Below are 19,070 nucleotides of genomic sequence, written 5' to 3'. Positions count from 1 at the left end.
TAGATTTGTGTACACTGCTATTTATCCCTTCTGATTGTTATCTTGATCAGTCAACTGACAGTGATTAAGAGTTGTTTGGTTTCTACTCACTGGTGAACCTGCAGCAGTGGGCTTAGAAGAACTGTCCCTGAAGTTTCAGCAAGCATTCCACAGAAATCTCACAAAACTTCTTTAATTGTAATGTCTAAGTTTTTTGTCACTAAAGCCACTTAGATACCGACAGAGTTCTGTTACCGAGCCCCCCCACCCCAATATTGTCAAATCACGTGTAAGACACATTGGTAGAGCAGAGCACATCATCATTTTCATTCATTATTATAATAGATTGGTAGTTTATAATATTTCTCCATGAACTGAGAGACGGTTTCAAACCATCTCCCATTCCACTATGGCCCAGCTCAAATGCAGGCTCAAGAAAACCAGATGATTGTGGCACTCTCCTGGGAAGTAAAAGATTTGGGCTTACACCCCTATAGGCTGGGGGAAGAGAAGAAGGGAGGAGATAAACCTAGAAATTCCACTCTCTGGTTAAATGTTTGAATTACTAGGGGCTATACTGATATTACCATGAGCCTATGAAAGGCTGATTTAAGCACTCAAGTCTAAGCAGGGGTTTCAGGCTGTGAATCCTTGCTCTATGTAAGCATCTAATTTGGGGCTGAAGGAGGTGCCTAATTCCAGGAGAGGTATGAGCCATGCTCAGTGTGTTGAGTAATATGAATTCTAGTCCTCTTGGTCCAATTTTCCTTTTGTTAAGGAGAACAAAGGCATTTAACTCAGGTCTGCAAATTCCATGTGTGCAGCCTAGCACATAGCCCAGTGTTGCCATGTCAGACTTCCTTTGTGGCTCTCACCCTTTGAAATGGTGAAAATTGTTGAGATTTTGACTTTTTGTTCTGATTCAAGACTTCCAAAATCTCTCAAGTTTTCACAAAATGGAAAAAACTGTTCCCTGCCACCTCTAGGTACTATCAATACTGCCAAGAGTCAGAAACTGGACACAGCAGCTGACAAGCTATTACTTTCTCACAAGAAGTCAGATGTTTCATTCTCTTAGCCATAACACCAGTGTGAAAACAAAGGCGTATACCAATGTCAGCAAAGTTCTACTGATGTTTTGATACAAAATTAATACTAATGCAGGTATTTAAGTTTGCATTTTCCATAGGACAGAATTTGTCTTATGCAGATGAGGCCATAGTCTGGGATCATAGATATACATCAGGGGCTGTTAGTTACAATTAGTTGGGCTGGAGGGCCACTTAAGGAGTTTCGGTGAGCTGTTGCAACCTGGAGGGGGGTGGAGTCCTGACCTGGCCCAGTGGAGTGGGGGGAGTGTGCTGGCCCAGTGTGGTGCGGATACAGGGTGCTGAACAGCAAGGGGGCCATCCACCCCACACATACCACCAGGGACACCAGACAAAGCAGGCAGGTGGGCAGGGTCTCTATGGAGACCAGCCCGGGACCCCTGTCAGCAGGACATGCTTGGCCAGGTGGATGGGATGGGGCTGCAGGTGGGCAGGGAGCTGCATCCAAGAGAAGGACTGGAGGGTGGGGCCAGGCTTGTGAAACAGTGACAGCTCAGGTGCAGGGCAAGGCCATGATCCACTCCCTGCAGGGGCTGAGGGATCTGCCACAGGCCCGGTACAATTCCTTGGCGGACTGGATCAGGTCTGTGGACCATATTTTCACGACCATCCTGAAACAAACTGCTGGTCTTCTGTGGATCTGAAGTATAGCCTCTTACCCTTGAAATGTCATAAGTGTGAAGAATTAAATCACAAGGTATATGTATATAAAAGCTCTACGTTCGCTTGTTTTGGACCTGGTGAACTGAATACAACTGGTTATGCTTTCCAGTCCATCTCTAAAAAAAACAGTTTTGTACCAAGATTTTTTGGATTGGCAGATTTTTTATACTGGGCTTTACAAAGAAAGATCTTGGGAGGGGAGCAAAGTAAATAAATATCTAAATGACTGTAGGGCCTGGTCTAGCATTTAAGCATGTGTGTACTCCATTGGGGTCAACAGGATTGCTTGCATGCATAAAGTTATCTGTATGCCTCAGTAATGCGCTAGATTGCAGTCTTTATGAATATTTGTATATGAGTACTGAAAAATCATAATTTTACAGGAACTGCTTCTTTGGATAATTACACATTTGGTGGCAGAGGGTGAGGGGGTGAAGAAAAGCTATTTTTCCATCTGCAGTGAATCCTGACAGCTGCTTAAAAAGCAACATTAATGAGAGAGATTTGTGGTGGGTTTAGAAGTTCAGTTCAAATAAATGCCCAAAGCTTTGTCTCTACCTTCCTACTTGATTTATATTAAGTCTTTAGCATTTGCAACACTGGGTGCATATACATGAGATGCTGACTACGCAGTGGCCAAATAATACTGCGCAGTAGTGCATCACAGCATTAACAGTGCTAATATGCTACTGTGCATTATTATTAGACTACTGTGCAGTAGCGTCACTAAAAAGGTGTTTGCTAGTGCTACTGCACAGTAACTCTGATTACTGTGCATTTATTAAGTACTTGATTATACAAGTACTAAATAAATGTGCAGTAACCACTGTACAGTAGCGTCTCGTGTAGGTGTGCCCACTGAGTAGGAATTTCAGGCAAAATAGGGTGTTTCATGGGAATCAAAGTTCATAATGGTCTCATTCGTGTCAGAAATACTCCATGAACAGCTTTTCTCTTGGAGTTCTCAGAATTTAACTTTGATTCAAGGTAGAGTCAAGACATGCAACGGATTAAAAAAAGAAAAGAGCTGATCCAGGTGTTTTGCTCCTTGGGCTGAAGGACAGGAAGGAGTTCAGATCAGCTTGCATTTGATTTGAACAAGTTGGCTTAGCCTTAACCATGCAGAGCAATGTGTTAGTCTGAAGTCTAGCAGGAGGCAGGGTATATTTGCACTTATATAGACTAACTAAATTAGAGCTGCATAAGCTTTTCATGAAGTTGCTTATGAAAGTAAGCATCTGCTTACAAAAAGCTTATGCAGCTCTAATTTAGTTAGTCTATAAAAGGTGCAAATCTATCCCACCTTAATCTATTCTAACTGGAATAGATTTCAAACCTAATATCTGATACTGGCCTTTACAGAACACAAATAGGGAAGGGAGCAAGTTAAATGATGAGGTACTTGGGGAATTAACTAATGGGGAAAAATATTTTGTAATAGAAAACAAAGAGCAGGAAGAAGAAAATATTTTAACATCTGCATCCCAGAAAGCAAGAATGGCAATTTCAAAGTTATACATGACATGTACTTCACTTAGGGCACTATGTGCTAGTTTTATAACACTGCCTAACATAAATATGTCTGGGTGGAAACCATTTTCATAAAACTGGAAACCATTTTCATAAAACTTTCTTTTTTTCCCAGGTGAATAAATATATAATCTAAACTCTTGCTAGTCTTTCATGCAGATTGGAGGAATCTCTTGCCATTTATTCAGAGGCCAGGCAGAAAGTTGGCAAAAGTCTCCAACTGTGTGAGGGAGGGCTGCTGTGCTCTACACTGGACACAACCATACTCTCAGCAGACAAGGCAGCAACTGCCTGCTCCACCTCTCACCAGCTTGAAAATAGAGAGTGGTCCTTTTGTTGTTCTCTTTTCTTCTGGCTTTCTGTCTGCATCTGCCCCAGCAACGTGTTTTAGATACCATATTACTCAGATCAATAGTTCTATATCCTAGAACCCTAGAAGGAGCAAAAGCGTGGTTGGTACAAGAGTGCATCAAAATAACATAAAATGCAGGAGCCAAACTCTATCCTTAGATAACTGAAGCATCCCATGGATTCCACTAATACCTTCTGTGTAACCAGTATGCAGATGAAGGCAAAAATGAAACACGGGGAGTACACTATCTAGCAATCTTTGATGTACTGGAAGAATCGTGGAGACCTTTTTATAAGCGTTCCAAATTTCTTATTTTTAAGTTGGGGTTCCTGTATTCTGCATGTTGTGAGGACTCTGCTAGCCTATGTATAACTAAAGCTGTAGCTACAGACTACTCATCTATAGTTTAAGAGGTATGCAATTAATAGCTTATAGATACTACGTATGCTTTTAAACTAATGTGTAAATCTAATATATAAATGTTTTATTTCCTTCTCTCCAATGCACATGTACATGCATGCACTCAGCTTATTTCATTTGTTTGGCATTTGCTACTTAATAATCAGAATAGTCACTGCAGATAATTATTTCTAGATATGAAGAGATTCAAGAAAAAAAGTTAGACCGTCTTGGGATAGAAATCTCAATACATTGTAACACTAAAAGTAATCCTCAAAACAGGTTTGGCCATAACAATCACAGAAACTTTTTATGACTTTGGTATGAGATTTCACACAGTAGCTACAAAAATTCACAGGGACCTGTTCAAAATTAGTATAAACATAGACAGCAAAGTGGAAATTAATGATCAAGTTTTACAACTTTGATTTTATAATGTCAACAAAAAAAAGAAAGGGATCAAATTAACTTTTCAATAGCTCCATTCAGACTTAGAACAGGAACTGCTTGCACACTTGTTAGAATGTGTAGAATTTAATGGAAGACAAGTACTGTCATTACAGTTTTGATGCAGTTACAGTCACTTGAAGTCTTTAGTTCGTCGTTCTGTTTGCTATGCCATCTATCAGCGATTTGTGACTTTTGTTCCAAATTTCCTAACATTTCCTGGACCCTGACTTTTGAACAGAGTGCTTTAAATTAAAAAAGGACATGTGTTGGCATCCCATGTGAAAAACTGGGCACTCCATGTAAAATGAAAGTAAAATATTTAATTCTGCAGGTCTCTCCTGAAAGTTTAGCAGTCAGGAAGCAATAAGAAATAGAAAGAATGGCACCTCTGAAGTAATCTTTGAGATACAGCACAACCTAGTGGCTACTGAACATAACATAATTTTTCTACTGTATTTTTTATTGTTTTAGCACCTACCACATAGAACAATAACTCACTATCACAAAATACAGCTGAAGACCTAGTATAAAAAAAAGAGGCCTGCCCTGATGTTCAACTATACAGAAAAGAACCTTGAACACCTAATGTACTTTGAGACAGTATTCTTGATCATCCCTTAAATTAAAAGCTGTTGTACAGTTTCTCATTACTTAGGGTTAGCTAAAGGTGAACTATGTTCCCAGTAAACAAAATCCTATAATCCTTGCTCCAGCAAAGTTCCAGAGTTGATGGAGTTTGTGAGTTTCCAAGTGAAGTTGAAAGATTTAATCAAAATTATCGTAAAAAAATAAAAGGCAGCAAGATTTTTTTTAGAATAGTGGGGGCCTACCTTTTTGGCAGGCATGTTGGTGTGCCACGAGTTAGCCCTGCACCTTCCCCAAGTACAACTCCAATTCCTGTCCTTTACCGGACCTACTGCTCAGCTTTCTGCTTCCTGCCCTGTGCTCCTTGTCTGATCTGATGTTCTGCTGTCTGCCCTACCTGCTACTGTGCTACCTGTCCCCTCCCTGATATGCCACATGCCACTTGTGGTACCCATGCCACTGTTTGGCCATCTTTGCTGTAGCCATAATTGCAACAGTAGAGAGAAGTATCTGGGGAAAAAAAACAACCCCCTGGATTTGACGTACATTACAGTCACCAACTGCCCAAGTATCTACCGTGATTTTTGGATGCATTTTATAGCCAGTGCTGAGCTCCCTGCTGCTGTGACTGGACTTCTACCAATAACTAAGTTAACTAGTTTAAACTAGCTCTGTTATGTCTACATTATATTACAGACAAAGAGGCAGTCTGCAAGATTATACTCCCTATTCCTGCAAGAGCAAGTTGGAAGGAGAAAACAATAGCATGCTGCTGCCTAAACCTTAACTTCATAATGGCTCCACACCAAGGACTGAAAGGTCCTGGCAGTAACCACCAGGAAGAAGGTGCAGGTAATAACAGTCAAAGCAACAGCAACCCACTGGAATCATAGCTGGGGGAACAAAGGAACTGAAATTGCTGGTGCCTATAGGATAAGCTACTTTTACCTTGTCTCACTCTACAGGGACTGGAGGTCTGCCTGCCAATGCAGCTGGTTACTGCTCTTGCAGATGATGGTCTCCTTCCTCCATCAGAGCAACAGAGGAGAACTTTGGTTGCCAATCCTGCTAATCCTATTATTCCCTGATGAATCAGAAAGGAACAAGGTCATAGCTTCATGCTGCATTCGCTGAATCAAGGCTTCCCCCTTCCTGCCTCTTCCACAGCTCTCTGGCTGGACAGAAAAAGATTTCTAGCCAACCACTTGCATCAAAATAAAAAGCGTGAAGATGACATTAAGTCTCTTCACCATACACACACACTCTCTCCCGCTTTGCTTGGAAGTACAGTATTTGGAACTAAGGCTGCAAACAGAGTCACCTTTGTGCTGCCATATGTGGTTGTCTCCTTCTGTAAGGGCATTTCCAGGGTACACAAAATCTGGCTCCTGAAACGCCTGGAGTGACTGCCCGGGTTTCCCTGTTTACCGAAGTGTGTCCAGGGTATCTAACTTGAGCCACGCCATTGCAGCCTGAGAAACCCAAAGTCCTCCCATTTGCAGAGATGCACTCCTAATGTTGTCCTGCAGGATCAGGCCACTGGTACTCCTGGGAGCGGCAGGGGCCTGACCCTCCAGGCTCATATGAGTGACATTTGTCTCACTCAGTAAAGTGGATCAGCTGTGCCAAGACACATCCTGGCACAGTTCTGCTTCATTTGGTGACATCTGTTTATAGACTCAAAAAAATCTGTGGCCCACCAAAACATTCAAGGCAGATCAGCTGATACTGAGGAAGATTGTTTGGATAACCTTTGCCACCATAACCCACACAGGAGTTGGGACTATAGGCAAGCCTACAGAAACCCCTTGTGGGTCTGTACTCAGGTTCCTGGATTGATATAATGCAGCTCTACTAAAACATGTTAGTTGTGAACACAACTTCCCACTGGATGCTAACTTCAACAACTGATGCCATATAACTAAAGAACCCATAACTCATGTCTTGGCAAGTTCACTATTATACGTGACGGAGCAGAAAAGAGCACCTGATGAGGATTAACTATTATAAACAGGGTGAGGGAATCAAGAAAACAAAAACACTGTATCTCAGTGGATTTAACAGAAAAAACTAGTAGTGAAGATGGAAAACAAGGATTTTGGAGCTATGCAGTATTTTGTTTCATACCAAGTGCTGTCAAAAATTGCTGTTATAGCTTATCACAACCTGAAATACTCATTCTTCATAACATAGGCGGTACCACAGAAATGCATTTGTTACTGTAAAACCATTTAGTATTAATTCTGTGTATTAATCAGCGTACCTAATATTCACACAGATTTTGCCCAAACTAACTGAACATTTGATTACAGGAATGATACGAACAGATGAAACTGTCCATGTTCCATATAACACTGCATACAATTTATCTTATACTCCTATCCAAGAAAAATGAATGGTGCTATTATTTCACTGGTTGAATCCTAGTGGCTTGCTTGTTCTGTCCAGTTCCTTGCTTCTGCAATCCTGAAGTGATCTGAAACAACCTTGACATTCATAAACCTCTCATTTATATAGCATGGTTAAATTCAAACAGATGAGCAAGTTTTCCTCAAAATAATTAGAGAATCCTCTTAGTAGAACTGTATATTCTCCCTAAAAAGAAAAAGAAAACAAAAGATAACATATAGTATTGGTGTTGCTTTTTGGTCCAAATGGCCAGTTGTGATTTAGGGACTTCAGGTTGCTTCCAGATGATTATATCTATCAGTCATCTTTGCAAGTTCTGGTTCTCAGTGCTCCAAATTCTTTGTAACTTTCCCAGCCCTATCAGCCCTGCCCTCTCCAGATTAGCCTCTGCAGTCCCTGAAGCGCTTATGAGTTCTTCATGCCCCTTTCCCAGGTTTGGTGGAAGAAGGGTTCCTTCCTCTTCCAGCCAGATAGTGCTGTGAACAGAGAGGAGCACAAAATAGCTTTGCCAATGCAAGGAAGGGAAAGGAGCAGGATGACTTGGCACTGCTGGGCTCTTTCTGTTCCCTTCCCTTCTCTTGAAACGCTGTTGGTTCCTTAGCAGAGGGGAAGAGAACTCAGGTTCCTACAGCAACCCTAATTAGCTTCTCTTCCTCTGGAAGTGGGTGTCACAGGATAGGGTCCCTAAGGATGACCGTGTTACCCCTAAAGCCCCTTGACCATACCAGTTTAGCCTGATGGGCACCCTTGGTTCTCGCCTGCCATGTCTTGATGTATTTTTATAATATAGGGAGGCTGCCTTCATGTCCTGTTGGACACAGTCTTGATGGATTTCTCTGAACCCTGTAGGGCCCATTTTAAAATGGGTGTTTCAGGGCATCCTAGCCTTATGGGCTATATACATGGCTCCAACCACCTCTTTACCACACCCCAAGCCTCGCAGATAGTACCGACATTGTCCAGTCTAAGTCTTGTTGTAATGTGTCCCCCTTGTCCTCCATGGGCTCTGTGCAGCCCTGCCTGCCTCTGCACCTCACTGGTGCCTGGGATCTCCACACCCCTGCAAAGTGCTGCGCCCTCTCTGGTGCCAGGGTCTGTGCCCCCCAAATGCTGCACCCTCTCTGGCACCAGGGTCCCTATACTGCAGTGGGCCCCCAGTGAGGGCTCCCCCTTCCCCAAATAGCCTCACCCAAACCACTGGTGTTATGGAACAACAAACAAAACACGCTGGGCTATAACATAATACAAAAGACAAGGGTGTACTCTGCCCCTTTAAAAGCATCATACTGCACCCCCCACACGAAGTCTCTAATGAGCAACGGTGCCTGCAGAGCTTATGGAGCCCCATTAGCCCTGGGTGCACCATATTAAGCAATTGCTGCATCACTAGGCACCTCCTTCCTAGAGGCTCCTTCCCCTCTGGCTGCCAACAGGGAACTGACCTCCTGGCCTCTGGCCTGGGGTTTATATACAAGCCAGGCTCTGCCCCTTCTGGTCAGCTGACCGCTGGCAGGTATGGGCCCACTAGCTCATTCTGGCTGCCCTGGTAACCAGCAGTTGGGGTTCCCAACTCACTGCCTGGGATCTCCCCCTAGCAGCTCCAGCCCTTAAAAAAGAGTGGGATACCTTAGTCCCCTGTGACAATGGGAAAGCGGGGAAAGCACCCACATCATAGCTGGAAGTTCCCTAAGGGTATACTAAAAATGTGCAACCCTCAGGGATCTCAGTGAAATGTTATTTCTTGCATCCAAAACCCAACACACCTTAAGGTTTTAAAGCACTGGAGTCAAGGAAAGGAAACAAACAAAAGTTTTCAGTGTAAAAATAGGCATCTTGAAAAAGGGGGAATAGCTTTGTGGATAGGAAACCTGAAAGGAAAGAGAAGATGAAAAATGGGAGCAGAGAAGACCTGAGGTGAGAAGGATAGGAGAATTTATTTTTGGAGACATGGAAAAAACATATGGAAAATGTTTTTTCTGGGAATCACAGTTCACAATCACGGTACCCATTGCCAGTAGGATAAATATATATATATATATATTGCATTTTATTTGCTACTTCACCTGTAATTAACTAAAACAAATTTTACAGAAAGCTTTATATAAAGGAATAACTCAAGTTTATCTGTTATTCAAGTGTAGTCATTTCTGGGAACAGAAAACTTCCTTACTGATTTTTATTCTTGTTGTTCTGTACAATTTTGGTGATTTTTTTTAAATACACGTAAGTAAACTATTTACTATTTTTAATGCTTTATACAAATTTTAGGAAATTCCTACCTTCTCCAATTCCATGGTTAAACCTCGGATGTTAATTGTTGTATTGATCGTTTCTGTAAAATAGTAATAGTTGTAACAGAAGTGGCTATTTACTCTTGGTTCTTAATTACAACAGAGTAAATTTAACCAGTCGAGGCTCAAACTTTTTAACAACTTCAGACAAAATTGGATTGAAACCTTATTGTCCTGTCCTGAAATATATTTTCTTTCAAATATATTAATTTAAAATAGTGAATGCTTCTGAGCAGTTCTTCTGGCCTGTGTTTAGTGGATTGAAGATAATTAATGTATACCTCTCACATTTAAGTGACAATTCATAAACCAATCCCTGCTAGTTAACTAATTTGTCTCTTAGATCAGTGGAAGCTAACCTTTTTGGCAGGCATGCCACAAATTAGCCTTGCACCCTCTCCAAGTAAAACCCCAATCCCCTTCCATTGCCTCACCTGTTGCTCTGCTTTTTCCTGTATATTTCTTAAGTAACTTGCTGCTCTGCTTTCTGCTTCCTTCCCCGTGGTCCCTTGGCCCATCTGCTGTTCTGCTTTCTGTTTCCTGCCCTATCTGCCACTATCCTGATCTGCTGCATGCTACATACAGAGGCTGCCCATGCCAGTTGTGCCACACGTGCCAGCAGTTGGCTACCCCTGTTTTTGAACCTCAGTTTCAAATTCCTTTTAGTCTTCCAGGCCAGGGATAGACATTCAAAAACTCAAGCCTGAATTGATTCAATATTTGCAGGTTACTCTAACCTGCAGAGATTGATCTGATATGCAAGTGAACAGACATTCACTTTTGATTCAGGAAATGCAGGCACATGCCTGCAGTGGCTCAGGCTAAAAGCCGGGGTGCACTAGAGGGAGACATCTCTTCCCTTCTATAGTGCTGAGCTGAGGGAGGGCCTGGCAGGACACTATGATTAGGGAACAGTTTAAACCCCCACTTTCGTCTGTACCGTCCCCAGCTAGGGTGTGCCTGGAGGAGGAGGGGGAAGCAGCCCTCACCAGGTTTACCCCCCATCTCCCTCCCCAACTCAGTGCTCAAGGGGAGGTAGTGTTGCCAGACCCAGGCCCCCAGCTAGCACTCTGAGGCAAAGGGTGGGGGAAGGAGGACTGCTTGTGTGGAGTGTATGCATTTGTTGATGATACTGAGATTTTCAATCCTCCTTTCCCTGTTTCTTCATACTGTGTGCAGCAAACTGACAGGCACTGCATTCATTGCAAACCTATCAGCCCATCAAGAAAACAAAGCCTCTCTCTCATTAGTTCAAGCTCTTCTTAAACAGCTTTTTGCAAAGCATTTTTAAGGAAGAACAGAGGAACATTACCAGCTGACCTGTTGATTAGCTCCAAAAAGCCCTGCACAGACACTGTTCTATCTGCCTTTGTTCCAGTGAAGTTGGGGGCACACACACATAGATACTTCTCAGCATTAGCTAGCATGGGGGTGGTGTGACCATGACCAGATGCTGGCTGGGGCCCATACTGTGGGAGAGGAAGGATCCCTGCTTGAGCAGCAAGTGGCAAGGGAAGGGTGGGGCAGGGGAGAGCCAGGCAGGCGCTGTTGTCTCCCAGCTACAGTCTCCACCTCCTTCTCAGCCCACTGGAGCTCCAGCTAGGGAGGAGAGGTCGGGGCCAGCCCTGCTCTCTGGAGCAGACAGCCCAGCCCATGGCAGAAAAGCATACTGGGATGCTGGGGGACTTTGATTTAACTTAAACCAGGAAGGGGTCTGGGACATGAGTTCCATAAACTGGTTTGACTCAAATCAGTTAAGTCTGATACTACATTCAACCAGGTTTATCTTAAATCAGTTTCAGCCTTTTTGAAACTGGTTTATGTGCACTGAACTTATGTTCTGTTACAGGTTTAAACCAGTTTCTGATCACTTAAACTGGTTTATGTGTAACTTCTGTCCCTAGCCTCAGTAATACCACATTTAACCTTGTTTATTTCCTTCTCCCACATTGTTCCTCAATGTTCCTTTATACCTTGAATTGGCAACTTATGGCCCACAGGCCAGATCCAATCCACAGAGCCAGCTACCAACTGTGAGTGGGTCCTAGTGGCCACCCAACTGCCTGTGACCGGGGATGGGTCATGCTAGCCCGTAGCCAGAAAATACTGCTTATCACCAATTTATACCATCCTTTTGGAATGTAAAGTGAACCATAAGGTCATTACCTCACCTCCTCAAGACTCATTGCAATGCTTTCAAGAAATTGGACATAACAGCAGATTGCTTGAGCTTTAGTTCAGTCTAGCTGACATTTATATAAAGACAGGGAAAAGGTTGATTGTATACTATAACACTTATTTCCATCTTATGTTGCTTGTAGTCCTATATCTTAAATTGGCTGGTTCTGGGATCTTACCATGTCCTAGTACATTTTGTACCTAATATAATAATTATAATAATGAATTGCATGTGGTTGGGAAAGGTATCTTTAAATCCTGTCCTCCTACCTCCCCCCGCCTGCAACATTACATTGCAGAAGAGAGTGCCAACCTGCTTTTGTGCCTGGTCTGTGTACTATTGCTAAAATTTTTCAGAAGTTTCAGGAGGGTAAGCTGTCCCAACCAACAGGAACTTGGGAGTTATTAGGGTCCCTTAGCTTAGGATTAACATGTCACTTTACAAATGTTAATAACAGTTGTCATATTTATTTTGTGAGGTAAGTAAATGTATTTATCCCCATTCTATGGATGTAGAAATTGCAGTGTGAGGTTAAAGGTTTAAGGTTAAAACTTTCAAACTGGAACATTCTTTGGTATATACACAGAATGGAGGTGATATTTAGAGTTGCTGAGCACCTGAATCAGAGGTGCAGGCTCTTAGCAATTCTGGATGTTTGTTCCCTAAATGGAGGTGCTCAAGTTTGAAAACTTTGGCTTTTCTGATTTGATCTAAATCACAGAAAGAATCTGTGGTAGAGTTTGGATTAGTTGCTTATTCTCAGTCCCTGGCTTAGTCTCTGAAGAATGCTGCCTCACATGCTTCTTGGGACCAGAGGTGACTATGGCTACTCAGCAGAGGATGGCTTAGCTGCCAAGAACCAGCTGACATGAGTCTGTCATAACTAATACTGACAATAGAAGTCTGAGCAGAAGTTTCCACTTCTAGATTCCCCAGCAAAAGCTAGTTCTGATTAGCATTGTCTTGCATCATGACCTAGAACACTTCATAGACAAATATCCTTGTGCAAATAGTTATTTTCCTTAGAGTAATGTCTACACTACTATTTAAAATGACTCCTGGAACTACTTTTTAGCTCAAATCCATAAATTATTTACATCACGAACTCCTTGGCTCATCTCAAGGCAGCAGTCCTCTACCTGCTTTTCCCTCTTTTGTTCTTTAAGTGCAGCAGAACATAGCACAGAAAGTATACCACCAGTCCTTCTGTACCCCACTTTCTGTTTCAACCATCTATAACTAGAAAGAACCAAAAATAGACAAGTAGAGGGACTTAATCTGAGCTGCCAATTGTTTTTCTTCTAGGATTTAGTCTATCTACCATTTGTTCCTTGTGGACTCTCCATCTACTGCTGCATAAGATAATGTAGATAGAGAAGGGCACTTAATGTGAGTGGGAGCAGTTGCCCAAATTTAAGGTGTAAATATGCCCTAAGAAACCTGATAATAAGACCAGTGTTTAAGATGCATCATAGCTAATCTCATTTGTCCCCAATAAACAGACTACATGGCAAAGGAGAACTACCATATATTTCTGTTTACCTCCTTTCAAAGTGCCACAAAATGAATAGTCATCATCAATTCCAGTGCAAATAATTTGTTTCCAATCTAATGCCTTTGCATCCAGATACCATAAACTCAGATTTATCTTTAGAAAGATGATGTCACTCCCTAATAAAAAAAACAGAAAATGGATAAATTGGTAAAAAATTACACAAACACAATTTTCATGAAAACAGTTTTTCATCAGTATTTCCTTGGCAAATGTATTAGTTTGCTTTTGCAACCTCCTCCCTCTAACCAAAAGCACAAATGTTTTCAGCAAAAATTGATACTTTCACTTAAATCAGTTGTAAAGACTTTTTCCATCCCAAAATGTTTAAAAAGTTTGCCCTGCAATCAAGAATGAGATAGATGCAGGATATGTCTACACATGCTGAAATCACATCTCTTGAGTGTAATACATATAGTTTCATAGTTTCATAGTAGCTAGAGTCGGAAGGGACCTAGGTAGATCATCTAGTCCGACCCCCTGCCTTAGCAGGAAAGAGCACCGGGGTCAGATGACCCCGGCAAGGTGCTCATCTAACTTCCTTTTAAAAATCCCCAGGCTAGGAGCCTGCACCGCTTCCCCTGGAAGCTGGTTCCAGGCCCTAGCCGCCCTGACTGTGAAGTAGCGCCTCCTAATATCTAATCTAAACTTACCCTCCGCCAGTTTGTGACCATTATTCCTGGTCACTCCTGGCAGCGCACGGGGGAACAGGGACTCCCCCAATACCTGCTGATCCCCCCTGACCAGTTTGTAGCAGGCCACAAGGTCCCCCCTTAACCTTCTCTTGTGGAGGCTAAACAGGTTCAGGTCCCGTAGCCTCTCCTCATAAGGCCTGCCCTGCTGACCCCTGATCATACGAGTGGCCCTCCTCTGAACTCTTTCCATATTGTCCACGTCCCTCTTGAAGTGTGGCGCCCAGAACTGGACGCAGTACTCCAGCTGCGGCCTGACCAGTGCCGCATAGAGGGGGAGGATCACCTCCCTGGACCTGCTCGAGATGCATCTGTGGATGCATGACAGGGTACGATTGGCCTTCTTGACTGCCTCCCCACACTGCCGGCCCATGTTCATCGTGGAGTCAATGACGACTCCAAGATCCTTTTCCGTCTCCGTGCTGGCAAGAGGGGAGTTCCCCAACCTGTAAGTGTGGTGCCGGTTCTTCCTCCCCATGTGCAACACCTTGCACTTATCAGTGTTAAACCCCATCCTATTCTCATCCGCCCACCGTTGCAACCTGTCAAGGTCAGCTTGTAGCCTATTGCACCCTTCTAGTGCGCCCACATCCCCCCACATCTTAGTGTCATCAGCAAACTTGAACAGGGTGCTTTCTACCCCCTCATCCAAGTCACTGATGAAGATGTTGAACAGTGCGGGCCCGAGGACCGAGCCCTGCGGAACCCCACTGCCCACATCCTTCCAGGTCGAGAAGAACCCATCCACTACCACCCTCTGGGTGCGGCCCTCCAACCAGTTGGCGACCCATTTGACCGTGTGGGCATCGACACCACAGTCTCCCAGCTTTTTGATGAGGACAGGGTGAGAGACAGTGTCGAAAGCCTTCCGGAAGTCCAAAAAGACTACATCCACAGCAACCCCTGCGTCTAATGATTTGGTGACCTGATCGTAAAAGGCCACCAGGTTGGTCTGACAAGACCTGCCACTGATGAACCCATGTTGGTTGCCCCTGAGCATGCATTCCCCCGCAAGGCCCTCCTGGATGTGTGCCAGGATAATTTTTTCAAAGAGCTTACCCGGGATTGAGGTCAGACTAACTGGCCTGTAATTTCCCGGGTCCTCTTTTTTTCCCTTTTTGAAGATAGGGACCACAATGGCATATGTGAAACTAATTGGCAGGGGTACTGATAAGAGAATAAATCTGTCCAGGATCCTAGGCAAGTACTAGACAGTTGAAACCTATGCTGCTGCTACCAATAATTCAACTAATTCAGGTATGACTGTGTGAACCACAGTCATACTTCTGGTTTGTAGTTTAGACCTGAGGTGTTCTATTGGAGTCAGTTAACAGCATTTTCTGAAAAGAAGCCTTGGGTTGATTACAGTCAGATATTTTAACGTAAACTCCATCTACTCTAGCGTTTTAAAATCTGAGAATTAAAATGCAATTGCTAACATTTTTTTAACTATAATCTATATTTCTAATCTAGGTAGAGCCATAGGGAATGTTGCAAAAATCTCAGAAAGCTAGGAATGGAAAGTCTCCATCATAATCTCTTTTAAGTGTCTGCCAGAGCATAGTTTTTTTCCCTACAGGTAGGCACTCCATCTTCTTTTGTTATGGAAAGTAATGCTAGAGACTAAACTTTGTTGCATATCTGTGACATATTTCTTCATATTATGGAGGCTCTAGTTAAACTCCACAGTTAATATTAACATGAGTTTGGCATTTACTGCCAGCATATACTTTGAGGTTGATTTTTCTAAATTGTGCATGTGCAACTGGAATGCCCAGCTTGCATACAAAAGCTGAGAGAGGCAATTGCACAAGTGAATGGCCAGTTTGTCAAACAGATGATTTAAACACACAGTTGCAGAATCACAGTTCACAGTTCATATTATTATGATGCATACTGGCATGCTTGATTTGCAAAATCATGTTCTTTATGTATCATCATGATTTATCTTTTCATTATTAATCATGAGAAAAGTTTCTCCAAAATAGGTTTCCCATATAGGAAATGGGCTAGAGGTGGAAACAACCCTTTAGAGTTCATCTTCCTTCAAATACAGAATATGATCTACCAGATTTGGTAGGAAAAAGATAAACATAACAATGACTTACTTGGAATCCAAAAGACAGAACCTTCCCACTGTGGTTTGCCAATGAGGGAGCAAGGGGTTATGTTAAAGAAGAAATTGTGTTTCATAGAATCTAAAGGACAAAATGTATTTCATAAAGTCAGAACAAACAGATCTCTTCAATAGAATGACAAAAGTACACATAGAAAAATGATGCTACTAAATACTCAAGATGTAAAAATCAAGATCATTCCAGTTTGAAATTAAATATTTAATAAGGGATTCCACTGGGTTGAGAATATTGCCCTCACAACCCCCAGCTCTCTCTCCCTCTCTCCAAAACTCACTCAATCTCTCTCTCACACTAGCAGTTACAACTCTAAACGTGGTTGTTATTAGTATAGCATCCTATGTATTGTGAATGCAATCCTGGTAGATTATTGACTTGTTCTTTGGGTAACTTGCATAGCGCTGTGCCTTTTACAGGATTCAGTAAAATACAAAATACACAATGTCTCTTCAAATTTAGAAAGGCTATTACCTATATTTTTAATAAGAGGCCTGTCAACCCACCTTTGCCTTTGGAAAATAGTTCAGTCTAATACTTTATTTTAAAATCAGAGAATGCAGGTGTTTAGTTTGCTGATATTATCTTTGAAGAACATGCCACTATGCTCATGCAGCAAAAGTAATCTATTTGATGGGGTTTGTTATTTGGGAGGGTAGGGCATGTGTGGAGGGCTGGGTGCTGAGGATATGATGAAGGCTTTTAGGCCCCAATTTGCCCCTATGGAGCTCTACAGTCTTCAGTGGGATTGGCTGTCAGTGTAGGGCTCCAGTGGGGTGGATCCCAGTGCAAATTCATGGATCGAATTAGGAAGGGCCAGTTAACTAAACAAAGATGTGGTGGGAAATAAAAGAAAGACAGCAGAGAACAAGGTCAGATTAAATTAACTGTACCGCAGTTTCATGGACTAGTAGACTCACCCAAGAAGGGCTTCTATTTTTCATATCACTCAAACTTCGGAATCTAATATTTGTTGTATAACTTGATTCATCACAACACTAGAGAAGAAAGTTAATCTTGTTGTTTAAGTTCTCCCAAGTCTATAATATGCATACTAGTCTTGCTCAGAAATTAAGTTCTTCCCCGCCCCTCAGCTTTTACAAGAAAATCTTTTGCTGTATTTCTTGTTATCTTACAGTAAGTGCAGAATCCCAAAAATACATGTTATTCAAGCTACCAGGAACAAGCAAGATTATTCTTAAATCTATAATGAATCACTTCTTTATTTTTCTGGATTCATCAAATAAACAAATGAAAGAGAAAAGAAAACAAATGTTTATTGAGGGGATAATCATTATTGTGCAAAAGCCACCGAATACGGAATAAACCATGCTTTACTTACCACAAAAGGAGTATGACAGTTCTATATCTGATGATCTGCAAATCAGTTCTCTTCTTTGAGAGTTACTAAATCCAGGAATAAATAAAATGAACAAAACAAGCTTAAACATGGTTATGTATCTTCCCAAAAAGAGAGGTGATAAGATCTGGGTGATATGGGTGAATACTCTGTTTGAATGCTTATTTTCAGAAAGAGGAACAAAGTTAGGCTTAGTCATCACTGGTCAGATGGCTTCTGGGAAATTTTAAGCTATATTTCCTCACAGTCTCTGTACACTTAGTTGATATTTTACTGGATTTTTGCCAGCTACTACTGTCATAAAGTTATGGAAAGAAGGGAAATTTCTGTATTTACTGCCTATTTTCCAAGGTGATCCAATCTGTTTGGGTTTACAATGTCTTTTAAGCCACAAATGAATAATGAAAAAATAAATTGCACCAAATAGAGAAGTAAAAAGCCTAAATAGGATCAACACAATTGAATAAAACAAGTTTAGATGACTCATCAGAAGAAACATATTAATGCACTATTGCCATGGCTAAAGACAGCAATATTGTGTGAAATAAAAAAAAATTATAAGCCTTATGCTCAACCAATTAAAAAAATCACTTTCTTATTGACCAGAGATTTTCACAGAACATCTATCCCATGGAACGTTCTGCCACCCAAATCTGAGCATGCTTCAGTAACATTGTTTAAAAAAAAGGTTGTTTCCACCTTTGCCTAGGAAGTCCATAGGGCTAGTGTGGTCAAGTCACAGCATTTGCTGTAGCTAGTACCCCACAAGGGGGTACATAAAATAGAATCATGTCAGCCCAAATGACCTGGTATACATTTCTAGTTGGATAAGCAGGGTGAGGAGGTGTGGTCTTTGGCATGTTTCTGAAGCAAAAGCTGCAGAACTCCTAGATACTTTAACTACTCTGCCAACCCACCCCTCCAATAAAATTGTGGAGGAATCTAATTAGGTATTTTGGTACCACACCCAGCTGAGAAAAAGCTTAAAACAAAAAGGCTGATACGATGCAGAACATTACTTATCCTACTATATATAGTCAGTCAGCATTATGGTATGTAACTCATCAAAACTGCTTAATATGACTTTCCTTGTCAAGACAACCTTACAAACACTTGAAATTGGTATTACTCAACAGCATCTCCTTCCACATAAGGTTGTTCTTTCATCCTCTGGTTTTTTTCATTCTCTTTTGATTTAATTCCTTGTATTTCTCATTATTGCTATTTTATTCATCTGGATTATTTGACTACATCAAATTTGATCCACTTGCAAAAGAGAATGAGGCCCAAGAATCAAATAAATGGGCAATGGAGTGGTCAAGAGGGACATCAGGTTTGATTTAGTCAATAGGAGAAAGTGCATAATTGTGACTGAGATTTTTATAGAA

At 41.9% G+C, this 19,070-nt stretch overlaps 1 protein-coding gene across 1 annotated transcript; it reads right to left on the bottom strand.

The window, feature by feature from the left end:
• Positions 1–4,141: 4,141 nt before the first annotated feature.
• On the bottom strand, positions 4,142–18,108 carry LY96 (lymphocyte antigen 96). The gene is made up of 5 exons (XM_090037340.1): positions 17,665–18,108; positions 16,299–16,388; positions 13,489–13,617; positions 9,756–9,808; positions 4,142–7,662 (listed from the first exon to the last, which is right to left on the bottom strand). The coding sequence occupies exons 1-5, from the start codon at positions 17,879–17,881 to the stop codon at positions 7,573–7,575; spliced, it is 579 nt and encodes a 192-aa protein (XP_089893466.1). The 5' UTR covers positions 17,882–18,108; the 3' UTR covers positions 4,142–7,572.
• Between the last annotated feature and the right edge of the window lie 962 nt (positions 18,109–19,070).

This window comes from Crocodylus siamensis, chromosome 3, assembly GCF_052110815.1.
Source record: "Crocodylus siamensis isolate JL-2025a chromosome 3, ASM5211081v1, whole genome shotgun sequence".
Lineage (NCBI taxonomy): Eukaryota > Metazoa > Chordata > Crocodylia > Crocodylidae > Crocodylus > Crocodylus siamensis.
Note: the sequence above shows the minus strand (reverse complement) of the source record. Positions and strands in the feature narration are given on the sequence as shown.